Below are 21,015 nucleotides of genomic sequence, written 5' to 3' on the forward strand. Positions count from 1 at the left end.
ACCATTCCCCAACTCTGGATTCCCAACCATTCCCCAACTCTGGATTCCCAACCATTCCTCCACCCTGGATTCCCAACCATTCCTCCACCCTGGATTCCCAACCATTCCCCCACCCTGGATTCCCAACCATTCCCCCTCTAGATTCCCATCTGTCCTCACTCTGGATTTCCAACAATTCCCCACTCTGGATGGGGTCAGAAACAGGATCCAAGAGGGGAATATGCACCCAACAAATCTCTGGGCTAACCTAGACAGCATTTCAGGTGTGGAATTTGCTTTATTCCCAATTATTCAGTCTTGGAAAAATAACCAAGAAATGGAAATCTACCCAAATGGGAAAGCTAACATTGAGGAGACTTCAATTCCTGTTTTCTTTTGTTCCACACAGGTCTTTCCCCCGCCTTTCTCCTCCACAACTCCTCGGCGAGCAGACTCTGCTCCAGGAAAAAAACTTCAGGAAAGGGAATAAGAAAATCTTGCCTGTGTCCCTTCAGGTCCAATCTTGGGGAAATAGGAGACGATCCGGAAGAGGAAATCCTTCACTTTATTGAAGTTGCTCTGGCCGATACTCGAGGATTCATCCACCAGGAACCCAACGTCTGCCTTGAGCTTCCCACAAACTGCAGAGGGAAGAGAGGAATTCCGTAAGCTCTTTGGGTTTTTTGTGTTCAGAGCAACAAAACAAACCCCAAACCTCTTGTGATGGCAATTTTTGGGTGAGCAGCACCACCTTCACCCCTCAGGGTAGTGCTGAGGCCTTCACCCCATTTATGGGGTTTGGGCCTTCCCTGATGTCCACACTCATTATTCAGGGAATAAAACCTAAGATAAGTTTTAGCTTAAAATTAAGTTTTTGCTTGTGGGATCAGAGAAGATCTTGGTCTCTAAGCTTTGGATCAGAGAAGGTCTTGGTCTCTAAGCTTTGACTATTTCTTCATCATCATCATCATCATCATCATCCCCACACTCACTTGGCCCAGGCAGGGTTGTCAGGGGTGCCGACACCGTGCTGGTCCAAACTGGGGGCTCTGGGAGTTTTGTACTGGTGGGCACTGGGAGAGGAGTGGTCCCCACACTGCTGGGAGATCCAGATGGAGATTTCCTCGTATCCAACGGTGCTGCTGGAGCAGTTGGTGGCTCCCTGGGAGCTCCTGCTGTAGGATCCAAACAGAAAAGGTGAATTTTAAACCTCTTTTGGCCTCTCCAGCAAAGAGAAAAAGGGTATAAACCCCAAAAGTCAGCCTCAAGAGCAGTTTCCCCTGGAAAATCCAGGTCTCCATCCTTTTCCCTGGAAAATCCAGGTCTCCCATCCTTCAGACCTGTTTGTCCAAGCAATGTTGTCTCTGGTCCCTCCGAGTCTCCAAACATTGGTTTTATGGAAAACAAATACGTTTCCTTGGAGCTCAGCCCTGTCACTCGATAGGATCGGGAAGCTGCTGGTAACAATTCCTGGGAAAGAGCAGGAGCTGTGGAAAACAGGAGGAACGTGACTGGGAGCCAGAAAAAACACAGAGTAATCCCCATTTCGGTGGCATCACTGTTGGCAAACAGCAATTTGGGGATGATTCCCTGGATTTGGAGAAGAGGCAAAAGCAAATAATTTACAAAGTGCAATGGTCGGGTCCTAAATCAGATGAAATCAGGTTGATTTTGTGCATTGGAAATTTGGAATTTATGCAAAAATTTAGGGAATTTGGTGCAAGTGGTGCTCAAGGCTGAGAGAGCAATTTCTATCCAGTGGTTCTTATGGATAGAAACAAGATTATTTTCTGGGAATGAATGGAAAGTTTGATGAAAAATAAAATCAAACTTGACTGAGCAATTTGGTTGCACACAATTCATAGTTTTGATTTAAAATAATGATAGGGGAAAATGTCATAATAATGATTGACATTTCCTGAGTGCTTTACTTTAGAAATAATAAATTATGAATTTGACAATGTTCAAAGTGGAATTTGTACCTTTTTTTTATCCTGAAATAACATTTTATGTCAAAAAAAACACCCAAAAAGCTCAGTTTGTACGGCAAGAAATAAAACCAGTGCAAATAATCTGCTCCACTGTCATCAACTCATAGAATTAAGGTTGGAAAAGATCTCCAAGGATCAAATCCAGTTTGCTGTTCTCAATTCTCCAGAAAACTTTTTGTAGGGGAGGTTTTCCTCCTTTTAATAAAATGGTAAAATCCCTCTTGAAATTTGACTTAAACTCTTGTGCTTTCCTCTTTTTAGGAAGTCGAGTCAAAATAGCCATAATTGGTTTATTTTGTCTGGTCCACAGGGGGAATGATCCCAAGTGGAATAGAAAGGGATCCAATTTTTTATGGGACAGGCTGGATGGAATCAGCAGGGGAAAGGGCATTAAATGAGCTTTAAAAGGAGCAAGGAAAATGCACAATAAAATAATGTTTATTTAGGGAAAAAAATCAAGTTGTGTGAAGGAAAAATAATCAAGACAAAAATATAGGGAGCAAATTTTAAATTGCTTTTATACCCCAATGTTGGCAGTCGGGATAATTAACCAGGAAAAACTGGGATTACTCACTCAGGAGCATAAATTTTATCCTATGGAGAAGTGGAGTCAGGATTCATCTGCTGGTGATGGGAAATCAATATTTATGAACCTATTCCAGCTGGATCGATGGAGGGAGGGCACAGAGGGACTGTCAGACATGGGATTATCCACTCCTGATTCCCTGACAACTCTGAAATCAGGGATTTCTGCATCCTTCCAGATCAATGTTTGAACAGCACAGCACGGGAAGGGGAACAGTTGCTTGAGATCATTAAAATCACCCCAGAGATCCAAAGGTTCTGTTCCCAAATCACTTTTCCATAATATTTATCCCCAAAAAATGCTGCTGTGACTCATCCTGAGTGACACAACCTGCAAGTACAGAGCTGCCAATCCTGAAATATCCTTGGAATTTAAAAAAAAAAAAAAAATTAATGCTCCTGGTAGCTCCAAAAGCACTGCAGGCAGCACAGGGAATTCCGTTGGATTTGGTTTCTTTATTGACTTTGGACATGAACTGACCCTAGGAAAAAAGTTTGTGGTTGAAGCCACAGGGACAGGGAACTTCAAATTCACAGAGGATTTGATTTTAGTCCAATCCAGGAAAAAAAAAATGGAATCAGTGCTTTAAAAGGACAAATCAATTGGGAAAAGGAATGGTGAGGAATGATTAAGGAATTTTTTAAAGCCCTTCACAGCACAGCAGAGATTTGAAACAGATAAAAATGAGGTTTTATGGATGACAAAAATCCACCTTTTTTTTTTTTTTTTGTGGATTTGATGGACAGGAAGGGACACAGATAATGCCAAAATTCCTTTTTCCTGACCTATTCCCACCTCTCCTTTTTTCCTTCCTCCCCATTTGCAATGGCCAAATGGGACATTTTGTGAGCCTCCTCCAGCTCCCATTTTCCCCTCTTTTTCAGCCAAATGGAGAAGCTGAAATGAAGGAACCCACGGAAAAACCCCCAGGGCTCTCCTGCTGAACAGGATCCAGAGGAGCTCAGGAGATGGATCAGGGTTTCCTTCCCACACCAAACGTTACCTGAGGACAATCCCCACGTCAGTAAATACAGGGATGCTCCAGGAACAGCATCCCAGGACAACAAAATGCTGGAATCCGTGGCCTCCTGCACGGTGAATTCCGTCACTCTGGGCAAATCCACTGTTGGAAAAGCAAGGGACAAAGCTTAGGGGACATTTGTGCCTCCCAAATTCCATGATTCTGGTGAGAGGAAGGAGTTCCTCCAGCATTTCAGGTGTTTTCCAAGAAGCTGAATCAGACCAGGTTCTCATGTGGTAGGAACTGGTGGAAATTTTGTCAGATCTTCAGTCTGGACTTTAAACTGACTGAATCTTGGGTTTTTGGGATGGGTAATGAAGTTTTTCCTGTGATTTTTTTTTTCCCAGATGCTCCCTGAAATCCCAGTGTTGGCTCCACATCCCTTATTTTCTCCTTGGTTTGGTCTCAAACCTGCCTGCTTTGGCACAACTCATGAGGGATGTTGGCCTTTACCTGCTGGAAAAGGTCAAGATATTGCATAGAGAGGGAATTCCAAGTTAACGTGCCACAGAAATGGGAATTGTTGGCAGGGGAAGACAGGGAAATCCCAATATTCCTCGGTAATAAGAAGAAAGGATCAATGTCTGTTTTTTGGTGGGATCTCAAAAGAAACAAGGCTGAGTTGGACAGGGCTTGGAGCAACCTCGTCTAGAGATAGTGCTGGAAGTGGAGGATCTTCAAAGCCCCTTCAAGGCCCCAAAACATTCTGGAATTCCAAGAATAAGGAATCTATCAGCCAAAACTGCTCTTTTTCTTTCACTCCCCTGCAGAGATGCTCTCATCCCAATCCATGAATCCCGTACTCACAGGTTTTGGCCGTGAGGACCGTGGGGTTTCCCTCCTGCCCCTTTCCCACTGCGGACACAGAGATGGTGTAGGTGGTGTTGTCCTTCAGTTTGGGAATTGTGAAGGAAGCGGCCTCTGCTGGGACCAGCTGGGAGGATTCCGAGTCACCTGAGAGGAGACATCCCAAAAAATCCGTGGTGTCCACGGAAAGGGAAGTGGAACAGCCATTGTTACAGCAGCTTCACACACATCTGACAGGACCTGGCCAGGGAGGAGGCTGAGGAACTCATTTTGCCCACGGGGAAACTGAGGCACAGGCAGCAGAGAGATCTGGTCACAAATGTGGAAAGGAACTAATTCTTGGAATTCCTAACTATATTTATATCCTTGGTTAGAGCCTAAAGCTTAGCTCAGGACTCGTTTAGAGGAGTCCAACCTGTCCCTGTAGGCACTGATGTCCTCACCTACGGAAAAAGGAATTTCCTGAGCCAAACCCCTCATTTTTATGGGTTCCTTGTGTTCCCTGACCAAGGATTGGGATTCTTACCATTGGATGGCTCCCAGGATATCTTGTAGTGATTTATCCCAGGAAGCCTTTTCCAAGCCAGCTTCAAAGTGTTGACTCCAGTGTCGGTAACCCTCAGGTCCTGGATGGCTGGGATGGGGTTGGAATCTCCAGCAGGAGCTGGAAAAATGAACCAGGATAAGATTTCAGCTCGGTCCCAGAGCAGCACTGTGGCTCCAAGCTGTGGTGGAGGAGAAAAATATGGGCATTCATTCAGTATCTACTTTCCAAACATCATCCAGGATGCCAGGCTGAAATTCCTAATGGATCCATGGAATCCAAGCTGAGGAACCCCATCCACATCTCTCACCACCCACACCACACTGGTGAGACACAGAGAGACATGAAAAGAACTCCAGGAGAGGATGGATCATCCAGACACATCTTCAAATTCCATGAAAAACTCACTGAGATGGACTCAGGCGAAGAAGACACAGAAAGGAGCCAGTTGGAAGAGGCAGAGCCACAATCCAAGGATTTCCCAAAACCTCAAGAGTGCAGGCTGGTGAGTGACCCTGGGTGGTGCCTGCGGGGAGGCTCCTGCATTCCCGAGGTCCTTTTGGATAAACAACTCCGGGAATTGCATTGATAAATCCAGGACTGTCCAACATGCCAGAAGGACGTGCCACTCCCTCCCATGGGAACACCCATGGATTATTGCCACCAGCAGTGAGGGCTGCTTGTGCCACCACCATCCACAGGATATCCTGAGCTGGATCCACCAGGATCATGGAGTCCAGCTCTTAAATGGATGAACACGAGGACTGAACCCAAAACTGTGGTGTTTTTACCACCAGGCTCGGAGCCAATCCAAGCTTTGCCTCCCAGCTGGAGGAGGGTTTTTGCAGCAGGACTTACCCGTGTGGTGGGTCAGGGCCACCTCGGGCCCCTCGGTCCTGCTGAACACAGCCTGGACACTGACCCTGTACAGGGTGTTGGGCTCCAGGTGGTCAATCCGATGAGCCAACACTCTGCTGCCCAGGTACCGAGTCCTGGCAACCTGTTTTCCTGGAAAAAACAGGGATATTTCAGAGCCTGGAGCTCACTTCCTTCCTCCAAAGGAAATTGCTGCATTGCCCAGAGCTCTGGGGATTATCTCCGCAAATAAAACCATGAAAACAAAGAGGAGGAAGGACCTCCAACAGGACAAAGCTTCCCAGCTGTGGGATCTCTTTCCTACCCCCCAGGAGCGGGCCAGGAATTTGGGAAGGTGCCTGGAATGTGCTTTCCCTGCTCACCTTTTCCTGCTCCCACGGGGCTCCAGCTGAGTTTGAATTTGGTGGCAGCAGCTGTGGCACTCCAGGCCAAGGACAGGCTGGTGCTGGTGTGGGACGTCACCTTGAAGTTGGAGACAGATCCCAGAGGAGCTGCAGGACGGGGACAACATCAGGAGTGTGCTGATTCCTGCCCACAGGCTCTTCACTGACACGTTAATGAGTCAAAATTATATCAAAGAGTTGAAAATGGCCTCTTTGTTTATCTGTGTCTCCTCATCCTCACCTGGAGAAACACCTCTTTTTACTCCTTGAGGTCATGAAGGAGCATGTTCTGCCCTAGATCCAGAGGGAGCAAGGCCAGGACAGGCCAGGGTGATGGGGACAACATCAGGAGCATCCTGATTCCTGCCCGCAGGCTCATCACTGACACGTTAATGAGTCAAAATTGCATTGAAGGGTTAAAAATGGTGTCTTTGCTTATCCTTGGTGTCTCCTCATCCTCACCTGGAGAGACACCACTCCTTGAGGTCATCAAGGAGCACGTTCTACCCTAGATCCAGAGGGAGCAAGGCCAGGCCAGGCAGTTCAGGGATCCATGGAGTCAGGAGATCCATGTCCCTGTTCCCCAGGTGAAACACCCACCCAGAGCTCTCCTGGCTGTGGAATATTCCCTGTTCTCTTCCCCACAAGGGTCAGACCACTTTCTCCATGTGGTATTCCAGGATTTCCAGTCACCTGCTGCCACTTTGGAACCTTTTCCAAGAATCCCACCTCTGCTTTTGGATCAGTGGTGCTGCCTCTCCCGGGCTCCCAGGGCAGCAGAAGTTTGAGAGACATGGACAAGGTTTGTCCATCAACTTTCCCTATTTCACACAAAGGATTTGCAGCTCCTGCCTCTTGTCCAGGGAATTCTGATCTCCCAGAAGGATTCCTTTGGAATTATGGAATCCTTTGAGGAAGGAGACAGCCCTTATGACCAAGAAAAAGGACTGCATTAGGATGTCCCACCCTCTTCATCTTCCTGTAGATAGGAAGGTTAGGTTTCCTACAGCAGATCTTTCCCAGATTTCCTGTTCTTCAGATTTTTTTTTAATGGATTCTAACAATGTTGAGGACTCAATATTGGTGTGAATTTTGGGATAATTTGGAAGCTCAGTGAGTGCAGATTGGGCACGTCACCACTGGGGAGGGACTTTGGATAAGGGACAGTGGCTTTAAACTGAACACAAGCAGGTGGAGGTTGGATTTTGGGAAGGAATTCCTGGCTGTGAGGGTGGGGAGGCCCTGGCACAGGTTTCCCAGAGAAGCTGTGGCTGCTTCATCCCTGGAAGTGTCCAAGGCCAGGTTGGATGGGGCTTGGAGCAAGCTGGGATAGTGGAAGGTGTTGGAACAAGATGGGCTTCCAACCCTTCCAACTCTTCCAACCCTTCCAACCCTTCCCACTCTTCCAATCATTCCAAACATTCCAACCCTTCCAAACCTTCCAACCATTCTGAACCTTCCAACCATTCTGAACCTTCCAACCATTCCACCCCTTCCAATTCTTCCAAACCTTCCCGCTCTTCCAATCATTTCAACCCTTCCAACCCTTCTGAACCTTCCAATTCTTCCAAACCTTCTGAACCTTCCCACTCTTCCAATAATTTCCAACCCTTCCAAACCTTCCAACTCTTCCAACCCTTCCAATCATTTCGAACCATTCCGAACCTTCCGAACCTTCCAACCCTTCCGAACCTTCCAACCATTCCCACTCTTCCAACCATTCCCACTCTTCCGAACCTCAACCCGTCTGGGATCTTACAAATCTGAAGCTCTTCCCAAGCCCGGAGCACAGGAACAGCCCCAGTCAGGGACACACGAGGTGGAACCAGGTACACAGAGGTTACGTCCTGTAGTAGCTACTCCACCATCCCACCTGCACTCACCGGTCCTGGCCGAGGTGGTGACCCCGGGGCCCTCCCCGGAGCCGAAGAGCACGGACAGAGAGATCACGTACTCGGTGTCAGGGGCCAGGCTGCGGAGCTGGTGGGACGTCACCGACCTGCCGAGGGACAGGTGACGGGGACGGTCCTTGCCAAAGAATTCTTTGGAAGAGAAAATAAAACACAAGAGGAGAAAGAGGCCGGAGAGCAGCTCTGTTGCGTCCTGGGAAATCCACCGTGCTCCCTCTGCTGGAGGACACCTGCTCCAGGACAATTCAGGAGGAATTTCCTCATGGAAAGGGTGCTCAGGCGTTGGCAGGGGCTGCCCAGGGAGGTTGGGAGTCCCCATTCCTGAAGGTGTCCAAGGAACAACTGGATGTGGCACTTCCATCACAAGGTGGGGATTGGCACAGGTTGGACTTGAGGTCTTTTCCAGCCTCAGTGATGCAGGGATTCCATGTGTTCACCAGGGCAAGGGAGAGTTTTCCTGTGGTTATTTAGTTTGGAATTTTAACACCTATAGGATCCAAACCAGTTGAGAGGAACTGAACCCAAACCATCTAACATCCAGGGGCCACAGGAAACTGGGAATGCTCCCTGTCTCCCTCCTGGGGACTCACTGTGTGTGGGGCTGGGGCCAGGTTGGTACCTCAGAGCCAGGAATAATCCCTGGCTGCAGTTGACGCTCTGGAATTGTGGGAGAGGCTGCTTGGAGCAGTTCATGGGCTGGACCTGCCCTACCCCCACCACTCCTGAGGTTCTCCCATTCCAGGGAGAGCAGAGACGGATCTCACCTGGTGTTGGACCCCAGGCCACCCTGTACCCGGTGGCTCCCATGACTGAATCCCAGGACACCAGGAGGCTGTTGATGGAAATCTCGCTCACTTTCAGCATCTGGACAGTGCTGGATGCCACTGCAGGAGAGAAGAGTTGCCCAGTTCAATTGAGGTCCCAACAGCTTCAAAGACGTCTGTCACCCTGATTTTTTCAGATTTTCTAAGCCTTCTGATGTTTACATTCTTGTAACGAACTTTCTCACACACTTTCTGTAAATAACTCATTGTTTTGCATTCTTTTATGGGAGAAGAGAAATTTGATAGACTGTTGGTTTGTCCAGTGTCATTGGAGAGGTGGCACTGTCACCCTCCAATCCACTGTCACTTTTAGAAATCTATAAATAATAAATAATAAAATTAGAAATTAAATAATAAAATAATAAATATTATTTTACTAAAATAATAAAATAATAAAAATAATAAAATAATAAAATAATAAAATAATAAAATAATAAAATCAGAAATTAAAGAATCCTCATTTACCTTGAAAAAAACCAGCGTGTCTGCTTTGTGTTATTTCATATCCTATAGTAACAGACGTCCCCAAACCCAATGACGCAGAGAAGTGACAAAAGTGACACCAACTCTGTGCCAGCACCCCCCACGTCTGCAGGGGCTGAATGCCACCCCTGCTGCAGGACACTCACCTGTGGTGGCTTTGCCAGTCACCACCGGTCCCTCGATGTCCCCAAAGATGGGGTTGATGGTCACCGTGTGCTCCATGCCCGGCTCCAGCCCCTGGATCATGTAGTAGCTGTAGGAGCTGCCGAGGGTCACGTCCTGGATGCTGCCCTCTGGGAAGGAAACCGTGTCCCCTGGCTCAGCCCCTGTCCCCTGCCCGTGTCCCCTGGCTCAGCCCCTGTCCCCTGGCTCAGGCCACGTCCCCCTGCCCCTGTCCCCCGGCTCAGCCCCTGTCCCCTGCCCATGTCCCCTGGCTCAGCCCCTGTCCCCTGCCCGTGTCCCCTGGCTCAGCCCCTGTCCCCCGGCTCAGCCCTTGTCCCCTGCCCATGTCCCCTGGCTCAGCCCCTGTCCCCTGCCCGTGTCCCCTGGCTCAGCCCCTGTCCCCTCGCTGTGTCCCCCGGCTCAGCCCCTGTTCCCTGGCTCATCCCCTGTCCCCTGCCCCTGTCCCCTGGCTCAGCCCCTGTCCCCTGGCTGTGTCCCCTGGCTCAGCCCACGTCCCCTGGCCCATGTCCCCCGGCTCAGCCCCTGTCCCCAGCCCATGTCCCCTGGCTCAGCCCCTGTCCCCTGGCTGTGTCCCCTGGTTCAGCCCACGTCCCCCTGCCCATGTCCCCTGGCTCAGCCCCTGTCCCCTGGCTCAGGCCACATCCCCCTGCCCGTGTCCACCGGCTCAGCCTCTGTCCCAGCCCACCCCACCCTGTGGCACACCGGGACCACCCCGGGTTGGGGAAATAATCCGCACCCACCCGGGAAGAGCTCAGGGATCAGGAGGCAACTCACGGATTTGCAAAGCAAAGGGAATAAACCAGCAAAACCCCAAACCGGGCATGTTGGGGTCTGGGAGGGATCCCATAAGGGGTCCACAGCCTGCCCAGCCCGGGGTGACTCCGTGCTGGAATCATCCTGCCTTTCCTGCACGAATTGAAGCCAGCGATGCCCCAAAGCCCAATTTTAATGTCCTTGTTCTGGGCTAAACCCAGCTCAGCTAAACGTGCCCGGCAGGAGAAGAGCTAAACCCGAATTCCTGCGGATCCACCCCGATTCCCAGTGGCAGGGAGGCGCAGGCAGCAGGATGTCAAGGAAAACCTCTAAAAGAGGGAAAATGCCTTTTCCAGTTTGGTCACTGGATGGTGCCACGTCCCCATTTTCTGTTCCAGCAGCACCCGGAGCCCCATCCCCCTTTTCCCACCTGCTCTCCACATCCCCCACCTCCAGTTTGTGTTCATCTAATCCTGGTTTTAAAAGTCAGACGAGGAAAACCAAACCCCTCCCGTGCTTGGGACCGGCAGCAGGGTCCGGATCCCAACACCACATCCCTAAACCCGGGATGGGGTGGAATTTGGGAAGTGGATGAGAGGCCAGGGGGGGCTGCCCTTGGGATTTTTCCACGCCTGGAATTGGGTTCCAAGTGAAAAAGCAGCTGGAAATTCGGGGTGGAGGGGATGTGGTTGTCCCACTGTCCCTTCAGTGTCCCTACTCCCAGATCAAGCTCCATTCCTAGCTGGGATACTGGGCACAGCCTGCTGAGGTTTGGGTTCATTACAAAGCCATAAAAGCTGTTTCATGCCTTCCCTGTGAAGGTTTTCCCCTCCTGGTGACCTTTGGAGCTGTTCTCCCACTAATCCCCACCTTTCCTGGCGGGAGATGTCTCCTTCCACCATAACCAGGGGAGCTGAGGGAGAGGAAAATGTGGTTTTTGTTCACAAGGCTAGAGCCCAGGTGTTGTGACATCCCTGAGCCCCAGAAACATCCATCTCCCAAGGCCAAAATCTGCCATCAAACTGGAATTTCTCACTCCTGCTCCCCCTCCCATGGAAAATACCTTTGGGTTCAGGGCAGGAGAAAAGCTCCAGCTGCAAAGGTGGATCTGTCTCCAAACTCCCAAATTTGCCTAAAAATGAGGATTCTGGGGGATGCAGCCTGGTTTTAGTGCTGCAGAGAGGAAAGCCACGAGCACAGGCACTTACAGGCTGTCCCCCCAAAAATCACATACTCAGTTGCCCCCCCCAAAAAGGGGTGACCCCAAATACTCAGGGCTGTGCAGCTCTGCAGAGAGGGTTTTCCCAGCTCCTCTCAGCCATTCCAAGGCTCCTCAGGTCCAGTAAATCCATGGAATAATAATTCCATGTAACAAGGCTGGATATCCACCAGCCTGCTCCACGCAGAGCCACAGCAGGAGCTTTTGTATCCATGGCAGAGAAAACTCCACTGGTCACAAACCTCCCAGAAAAACCCCAATTCCCTCTGGACACAGATGGAATCCAATCCAATCCAAAGTGCATCCAACACCTTGGGAATCTCACAGCTCCCATCTTTCCATGCCCTACTCACTGATACACACCCCAGCCCTGTCTGTCCCTGCTGATGTCCAGGTGAGCCTGCATCCCACTCATCCATTCCAGGTGAGCCTGAATCCCACCCCATCCGAACCTGCTGATGTCCAGGTGAGCCTGAATCACATCCCTGTCCTTGCTGATGTCCAGGTGAGCCTGAATCCCACCCCTGTCCTTGCTGATGTTCAAGTGAGCCTGAATCCTACCCCATCCATACCTGCTGATGTCCAGGTGAGCCTGAATCCCACCCCATCCCTACCTGCTGATGTCCAGGTGAGCCTGAATCCCACCCCATCCATTCCAGGTGAGCCTGAATCCCACCCCATCCATTCCAGGTGAGCCTGAATCCCACCCCTGTCCTTGCTGATGTCCAGGTGAGCCTGAATCCCACCCTGTCTGTCCTTGCTGATGTCCAGGTGAGCCTGTATCCCACTCATCCATTCCAGGTGAGCCTGAATCCCAGCCCATCCATACCTGCTGATGTCCAGGTGAGCCTGAATCCCACCCCTGTCCTTGCTGATGTCCAGGTGAGCCTGAATCCTACCCCATCCATACCTGCTGATGTCCAGGTGAGCCTGAATCCCAGCCCATCCCTACCTGCTGATGTCCAGGTGAGCCTGTATCCCGTTGCTCCCCGCACAGGGCTCCACCGGGCCTGGAGTGTGTCCGTGGTCTCGTTCTGCAGCAAGAGGCTCTCCACAGGCAGGAGCTTCACTGGAAGGAGGACAGGGAGGAAAATTTCAGAGCATCCATTTGGGAGTGGAAGGCTTTGCCGGCTGTTCACGAATGTTCCTCCAGCTCAGCTGGGTGAAGGGAACACCTGAAAGGAGGTGGCCGGGTGGGACTGGGCTCTGCTCCCACGGAATGAGGGAATGGCCTCAAGCTGTGCCAGGGGAGGTTTACGTTGGATTTTGGGAAAAACTTCTTGATGGAAAGGGTGGTCAGGCACTGGAATGGCTGCCCAGGGCAGTGGTGGAGTCACATCCCTGGAGGGATTGCAAAGCCACCTGGATGTGGCATTTGGGGACGTGGCTGGGGATGGTTGGATTCAGGGATCTTAGAGGGTTTTTCCAGCCTAACGATTCCATGAGAGGGATTTCCAGGAGCTCCTGCCCAGGGGCTGAAGGCATCTCATAAACCAGAGCTAGAACAGCCCAATCTGTCCCTGTCCCCTGTCTGGGACCAAACAACTTTGTGAAGTGTGGGTGCAAAACAGGAGGGAAAACCATCTCCCACATTCCCCCAAACTGCAGGATGGCACCGAGGGTGTCCATGAGGGAAGAGTTAGGATGGAATTGGGAAGATCCTGGTGCATGAGGGCACCAACTCTGAGGTGGGGACACGACAGCTGGGGACAAAAAGGACCAACCACAGGGTCCCAGCTCTTACGTGTCCTCCCCAGAGCAGCCACGGGCTGGCTCGGGCCCTCAGGATACACGGCGTAGATGCTGATGCTGTATTCCCTGTCCTCCTGCAAGTTTTCCAGCAGGTGGGAAGAGACATCGCCCCGCAGGATCTGCTCAAGGGTCACCCCGGGCTTGTTGGCTGCAAAATCAAGGCGAAAAGGGATGGTGAAGCCTTCCCATGAGGCTAAATCCCACAGGGAGGTCTTCACACCATGGAGACGGCTCAGAGGCGTGGTTGGAGTCTCCCAATCCATGTGGTGTTGCTTGGAATTCTGGCTGTGCTGTCTCAGCCCTCAGATCCCACAGAGGGGAGTGGGAGGCATCCTGAACTCATCCCAAATCCCCACCAGAGCAGGCACTTGAGAGGGAAAAGCATCTGGATGTGCCAGGGCAAAGAAGGAATTCACACCGTCATCCTCAGCTTGTTCTTCCAAGGAAAAGTCCTTCCAAGGACTCTCCTCTATCCTGGAAGAACCACAATATTTGGAAAAGTCTATCCTGGACTTTTTCCAGAGTCATGCCAGGAATTCACAGCAGCTTCCCTTGGATCACTGCTCCTTTTAAAGCAAACGCCAAGAAAAAAAATAAGAAAAATCAATTAAAAATTGATTAAAATTAATAAAAATTAATAAAACTCACCCCTGGGGATGTAGATCTTGTAGCCCTCCAGTTTGCCCACGGGAGGTGTCCAAGCCACCCTCAGGCTGAAAAGTCCTTCTTCTATCACACGGAAATTGGTGACTGGAGGCACAGGAGCTTTGGGGACACAAGAATAGGGCAGAAATGGAGGTGGCAGTGCCGGAATATTGGAAAAGATCCTTGGAAAATCTTTTGTCTTCAGGGACAGAGAGACACAAAGAGGAGAAGCACCAACTCTGATTCCTTAATACCAACGGTCCCCCCCTACCAACTCTTTTTCCACTTGAAAATAGGGATGAATCATCCCAGGGCAGAAAGTTTGGGAGTTTTCTCTGGGAATGCTGTTGGGATCTGAAATATTCTCTCACAAGCAGAGGAAATCTACCCTGGGCAGGGGAAACTCCGCAGTTCTTGCAGACTGAGCAGGAATCAAAGCCATGAATCAAAGCCTGCTTGGCTCCCACGGCCACAATTCCAAGGGAGAGGAGCCCATTTGGATCCAGCCAGCCATGGCAGACGGATTTATGGCTCCTGCCTCTGGCTTCGTGTTGGGGATAATAAGAGGAGAGATCAAATGGCTTTATTTCCACCCATAAAGACATTCCATCTTCTTCCTGGCAAGTACAGATGAGTCAAACCTCATTGAGGAGCTTTATTTATTCATCCTGTCAGAGATCTTCCCTCAAGAAGACAAACAATCCCGGACGTCGCAGGCGGTGCGGGGAGGAACAAAAGGCAGGGAAGAAAGGAATAATTCTCTACAAAACCCCTCGGGCAAAGCAGGATTGGAGCTTCATCCAGGCAGCAGAGTGGGATTAGTGAACCCCTTAAACTCTGAAAATCCCTAAAAGCAGAGGTGATGAAAGCCCAGTCTCACTTTCAAATGTTCTCCTGACATATCCCGTATCCCTTCTTGGGAATGGAGATTCCTGCTTTGGGTGGGGACACCACTCAAAGTCACCCCTTGAGGGTCAGCAGAAGAGATCTGCCCCTGGACATTGGTCTGGGTGAGTGACATCAATCTCTACTTCAATAATTGTGGTGTTTTCTGCTAATTTCATTACAATTACTTTAATATAATTACTTCAATATAATTACTATAGTATAATTACTTTGATAAAGTGCATGATTCTGTCCTGTCCTGGTAGTTTTGGCTTTTCTGCTGTGCAGTAAATAATTCTGATTAAGATCTTTTCAGCTACTCACTTATAATAAGAAATCATTAATTTTAATATAAATGTTATATAATAGAAATAAACCTGATTTGCCATCTTTAATCCTTGGACAAAGGTTCAACCACACCTCTATAATTCCTTAGATTTAATCTGTTGACAGTCTGGGGTTGGGATTGGATCCAGCCCCATCCAGGCTCCTCTTGGAGGAGTTTTGAAAGCCAAGGAGCTTTCTGCACCTCAGGACTTAACGGAAGCCTCTCGAATAATCTTTGAAGCTCCAAACCCATGCCTCCATCCATCCATCCATGCCTCCATCCATCCCACCATTCCATCATCCATCTATCCTGCTATCCATCCCATCATCCATTCCTCCCTCCCTCCCTCATCCATCCATCCATCCAGCCTTCCATCCATCCTTCCATCCATGCCTCCATCCCTCATCCATCCATCCAAGCCTCTATCCATCCATGCCTCATCCATCCACCCATCCCACCATTCCATCATCCATCTATCCTGCTATCCATCCCACCATCCATTCCTCTCTCCCTCCCTCCCTCATCCATCCATCTCAGCATCCCACCATCCATCCCACCATGCTTCCATCCCTCATCCATCCATGCCTCATCCATCCACCCATCCGTCCATCCCACCATTCCATCATCCATCTATCCTGCTATTCATCCCACCATCCGTTCCTCCCTCCCTCCCTCATCCATCCCACCATGCCACCATCCATCCATCCACCCATCCCTCCTCCCAAGCCTCCATCCCTCATCCATCCATCCCTCCATGCCTCCATCCATCCTTCCTTCCAAGCCTCCATCCCTCCATCCATGCCTTCATCCCTCCATCCATCCATCCATCCCTCCCTCATCCATCCCTCCTCTCCAGCTCTGGGATGGGTGTTTTCCACAGGGATGGCCCAGGGGACACTCACTCGTTTTCCCTCGGGTGGCTGCTGGCTCCCCGAGGGCCCCTCCGTAGCTGGCCCTCACCGTGAGCACGTATTTGGTGCTGGGCTTCAGATGTGTCACCAGCACCGTGGTTGTGTCCCCATCCACCTCCATCTGTCACACAGGGCGACAAGGGACACCGTTACACCAAAGAGGAGCCGCAGGTCACCTTCCACACCTGCTCAAGGTGACTTCCATGAGCAGGAGGCTCTTATGACCCTCACCCAGATGTTGTGATCCTCAAATTGTGGAAGAGCCCACGGAATAGCCCAGGAAATAAAACATGGAGAGTGCATTAAGGGTAAAGGTGATCTCAAGTTCCTTTGAAGAAAAGGAAGGAAAAACAACCAAGAAAGTTCCTTTTAAGCTCAGAGAAGGAATTTTTGATGTAACCTGAGGGCAAGAGATGGAAACAGAACTTCAGGATCTCATAATAACAGGGAAAACACAGAAGCTGCCAAGGATGATCATTCCAGTTAAATACAATTTTAATAATTAATACAATTAATAATCTCCACCTTAATAATTTAAGCTTTCATAGCTTTGTTCTATTATTAGGAATCAAAGCTTTTAGGGCAAGTATCTTCTACCCTTCAGTCTAACTCCCAAACTTTGTGCAGTGTGGGATGAGCTGGAGCACACAGCAGCATCCCTCACACAAGGACATGGAAAATCCCGAAATCCATGGAGATCTTACCAGAATGAACAACTCTGGCAGCAGGAGGGGCAGGAGATGATGCCAGAGAGGTTGGATGGGACTGAGTGGTGGCATCATGAAGATAAGGAGAGAAAGGATTGGATATTGGGAAGGTTGAGCGTCATCTCCTAACCAAGCATGACCCCACAACATTGGGAAAGGAAACCCAGCACTGGGAATTGTAACTGGTGGATCCCACGGTGGATCCACGCCCATGGTGGATCTACAGCTTCACATCAACCCTCAGGAATTCCCACCAATTCCGTTGTGACCAGGATGGCTGCGGGACATGGTGTCACCTCCTAACTGGGCTGTGCCCTCAACACGGGATGAAACCCCCCATCTTTGGGAACTGAAACTGGTGGATCCACACCCATGTTGGATCTCCACCTTCACTTCAACCCTCAGGAATTCCTGCCAATCCTGCTGTCATTGGGATGGCTGAGGGACGCGGTGCCACTTCCGAATCAGGCTGTGGCATCAACATGGGATGACCCCGCAACATTGGGAACTGAAACTGGTGGATCCACACCCATGGTGAATCTCTACCTTCACTTCAACCCTCAGGAATTCCTGCCAATCCTGCTGTCACTGGGATGGCTGAGGGACGCGGTGCCACTTCCGAATCAGGCTGTGGCATCAACATGGGATGACCCCACAACATTGGGAAAGGAAACCCAACATTGGGAACTGAGCCCCAACACTGAGAACCGAAACTGGCAGGTCCCATGGTGGATCTACAGCTTCATGTCAAGCCTCAGGAATTCCCACCAATTCCGTTGTGACCAGGATGGCTGTGGGACATGGTGTCACCTCCTAACTGGGCTGTGCCCTCAACACGGGATGAACCCCCCCATCTTTGGGAACTGAAACTGGTGGATCTACATCCATAATGGATCTACAGTTTCACTTCAACCCTCAGGAATTCCTGCCAATCCCGCTGTCCCAGGATGAGGATGAGGCTGAAGGATCCAGGATGGCTGAAGGACATGGTGCCACCTCCTAACCAGGCTGTGCCCTCAACACGGGATGAACCCCCAACTTTGGGAACTGCAATCCAACACTGGGGACTGAAACTGGTGGATCTCCACTTCCGCTTCAACCCTCAGGAATTCCTGCCAATCCCTCTGTGCTCAGGATGGCTGAGGGACGTGGTACCACCTCCTAATTGGGCTGTGCCCTCAACACGGGATGACCCCACAACATTGGGAACTGAAACCCAACATTGGGAACTGAAACCCAACATTGGGAACTGAAACCCAGCTGGTGCCCTGGAAAATGGGAACACGACCCTACCAGCCGCTGGTGCTCTGGCTCCGGCTGCCCTGGTGGCAGCGAGGGGTGGACATGGACACGGTACCCTGTCACCCTGCCCGTGGCTGCCACCCACGAGAGCCTCAGGGAGCTGTGGCCGTGCTCGCTGACACGCAGCTCCCGAGGGCCGAGGATCTGCTCAGCTGCAAAAACACAAAGGAAAGAGGTCGGATTGGATTCCACCACATGTGAAGTTCATGGATGGAGTCAACACATTCCACACAGAGAAAGCCATGGGTGTCACTCAGGTTGGGAGCACAGGGACACCTGGGATCTGTTTCCAGACAGGAGATGCTCCAACAGGAAATTTTTTGGCCAGTTTTTTTGACAGCACAAAGCAAGAAACCAAAATTGGTTCTGGCTACACTTCCCCAGTGAACACCTGGTTAATGCACGGGGCAGCAGCTCCTCCCTGCCCTTCTCCTTCCCAACACTGGAGGAATCTGCCAGGAAGCTTGGACTCTCCATGGAATGTCACAGGAAGCCTGGATTTTCCATGGAATGTCACAGGAAGCCCTGAAGTGCTGCAGAACCACAGAAGAAGAAAAAAAAAAAAAAAAAAAAAAAAAAAAAAAAAAAAAAAAGTCTCAGGTGAAATTCTCCCCATTTCTACCCCAAGCTTTGAACTCAGCTTCTCATGAGTTGGTGAGACAAAAAGGGGCAGGAATTCAGTGCCATCACCTCTGGATTCACTGCAGTGTCAGGATCTCTCTGGAAATCTCTTTGGACACCTCTTTGGATGTTCAGCAGGGAACGGAGCTCTTCCCCAGACCTCAAGCTGTGCTGCCAGAATTCCCTGTGACAATCCCACAACAAAATACCCCAAGGAGCAGAAGTGCTGCTCCATCCCATTGCTGCTCCTTTTGCTCCATCCAGCATCAAAATTCCCAGGATCTGGTATCCCTAAACAAACCATGGAGAGGCAGCCACAAGAAAAACAGCCAGGACCTCTGTCCCAAAGCAGGAGCTGCTCATTCCTCTAGGATCACCCAACTCCTCCAGCTGCCTCAGAGGGATGTGGGAAGTTCATCCCCATGGAAGCACATCCAGAGACTGGTTTGAGCAGATGGAAAGCAGGATCAAGGGAGAACCTGGACACACCTTGCACCCTCTGCTTGACAGGACGTGGTGGCTCCGAGGCGGTGAAGCAGAGCCTCCGAGAGAGTTTGGGAGCCACACTTGGGAGCAGCTGGAAATCTTCCACGTAAAGCACGTGCTCCGCAGTGGGATCTGAAGCAATCCTGCCCAACTCGTTCTTGTCAGCATCCTTAATCCCTAGGGGAGGGAAAGAGTGGGAAAAGAGGACATCAAACACCATCCATGGGGCAGGGCAGGCTTTGGAAACGGGGAGCAATGTGCTGGGCTTTGAGTTTGACACCAATTTTGGGTGTGCTGCCAAGGAAAAGGAGGGAACAAGGAATGGGGTATCAAGCTGGATAGGGGAAGCAGAGGAAGCCTCTCCCACCAGGGAAAAGAGGTCAGGATTTCTCCAGAGGTTTCATAGAGATTGTGTCAGTGCTGCTAATGGGCTGAGAGATGGGGAAAAAAGGAACAGGGCACGATCCAGCCTTGTCCTTCCCATTGGGTACAGAGACTTCCCGTGCTGAGCAGACAACAGGATTTGGGGAGGCTGTTTGAAAATTCCAGGGTGTTCCTGTGGTTGAACAAAAAAAAGGGGGAACAACCCACCCAACAAACCAATCCTTCCCCAGTTTTCACCTCACATTGGTTCAAATCTACCTGGTTGCTCTTTGTATTGAAACCCCACCACCATTCCTGTCATTCCCTGAAACATCTGGGGAAGGGAAGGATTTGGCTGGTGGAATTTCACTCTCGGGGATGGGGGAGCAGTGGAACCTTTCGTTGCTCATGGAATTATTCTGAGGGACATTTTTGAGTCAATCTCTGAGTCCCATTAAGAGAAACCTCCAGAAGCAAAAGCATTTTCAATTGTTTTTTTTTTTTTTTCTAAATGTCACATCAAAACATTTTGACTTTTATGGAACCATTTATTGAACCCCTTCTGAATTCCCAAGTGGCTTTGACAGATACAAACCCACAGATTCTTACTGAATAAATCAGTTATCGACAACAACAACAATAATATCCAATAATATCCAAGAACACAACAATTTTCCTGGACTTGCAGTGGTTTCCAAAGGCTGACCTGGGGCTGGGAGCGGTTTTTAGGAAGAGGATGTTGTGAATCAGGAGTATTCCCCAGGGAGAAGAACGAGGGTTGGTCACACAGAGGTTTTGGTGGCCACACGTACCCACAGCAAACACTGTCACGCCCCCATCCTGCAGGATCCGGGCTCCCTCTTCCACGGAATCGCTGGATTTCCCATCCGTGATCAGAACCACCACCTGCAAGGGTTGGGATAAGAGCCAGGGAAGAAACAGGCCCAACATCAGGAGGTCATGGTGAGAGCTGTGGGGTTTTGCATCCCTGAAATCCCTCTCTTGGAATTAAATCCTTCAAAAACCCACCACCTCTGGGGAAACTCCCACGGAATCATTGCCATGAGCTAGGAAGGAGCAGAGCTGCTCCTCTGAGGATCTTCTTGCATGGCCCTCCTGGCATCTCTGCTTGGGACAGGAACTCCAGGAGGAAATTCCTGCCAGCACAGGGAGAGGATTCATCCCTACAAGTCCTCATGAGCAGCTCCCAAGGGAGGACTAGGTTTGGATTGGATACTAGGAAAGAATTCTTCCCGGTGGAGAGGGACAACTTGCAAGATGATGGAGCGATGGGACAAAGTGGGAATGGCTTCCCACTGCCAGAGGGCAGGGATGGATGGGATGTTGGGAAGGAATTCCTGGCTGGGATGGAATTCCCAGAGAAGCTGTGTCTGTCCCTGGATCCCTGAAAGTGTCCGAGGCCAGGTTGGACAGGGTTTGGAGCAGCCTGGGATGG

At 50.3% G+C, this 21,015-nt stretch overlaps 1 protein-coding gene across 1 annotated transcript in view; it reads right to left on the reverse strand.

Annotated features, from left to right (window-relative positions):
- Positions 1–21,015, reverse strand: part of LOC119708268 (collagen alpha-1(VII) chain-like) — an 82,404-nt gene that overhangs the window by 58,815 nt on the left and 2,574 nt on the right. Inside the window, exons 4-21 of the mRNA XM_038154443.1 lie at positions 20,372–20,465; positions 19,200–19,373; positions 18,081–18,241; positions 16,072–16,201; positions 13,960–14,076; positions 13,304–13,459; positions 12,512–12,628; positions 9,551–9,697; positions 8,862–8,981; positions 8,071–8,229; positions 6,167–6,295; positions 5,787–5,936; positions 4,911–5,048; positions 4,385–4,531; positions 3,560–3,679; positions 1,320–1,466; positions 972–1,154; positions 481–620 (exon numbers count right to left, since the gene is read on the reverse strand). Coding sequence (XP_038010371.1) covers positions 481–620; positions 972–1,154; positions 1,320–1,466; positions 3,560–3,679; positions 4,385–4,531; positions 4,911–5,048; positions 5,787–5,936; positions 6,167–6,295; positions 8,071–8,229; positions 8,862–8,981; positions 9,551–9,697; positions 12,512–12,628; positions 13,304–13,459; positions 13,960–14,076; positions 16,072–16,201; positions 18,081–18,241; positions 19,200–19,373; positions 20,372–20,465 — 2,529 coding nt within the window. The remainder of the gene's footprint in view (positions 1–480; positions 621–971; positions 1,155–1,319; positions 1,467–3,559; positions 3,680–4,384; positions 4,532–4,910; positions 5,049–5,786; positions 5,937–6,166; positions 6,296–8,070; positions 8,230–8,861; positions 8,982–9,550; positions 9,698–12,511; positions 12,629–13,303; positions 13,460–13,959; positions 14,077–16,071; positions 16,202–18,080; positions 18,242–19,199; positions 19,374–20,371; positions 20,466–21,015) is intronic.

The sequence above is a fragment of the Motacilla alba genome, chromosome 1A (assembly GCF_015832195.1).
Source record: "Motacilla alba alba isolate MOTALB_02 chromosome 1A, Motacilla_alba_V1.0_pri, whole genome shotgun sequence".
Taxonomy (NCBI): domain Eukaryota; kingdom Metazoa; phylum Chordata; class Aves; order Passeriformes; family Motacillidae; genus Motacilla; species Motacilla alba.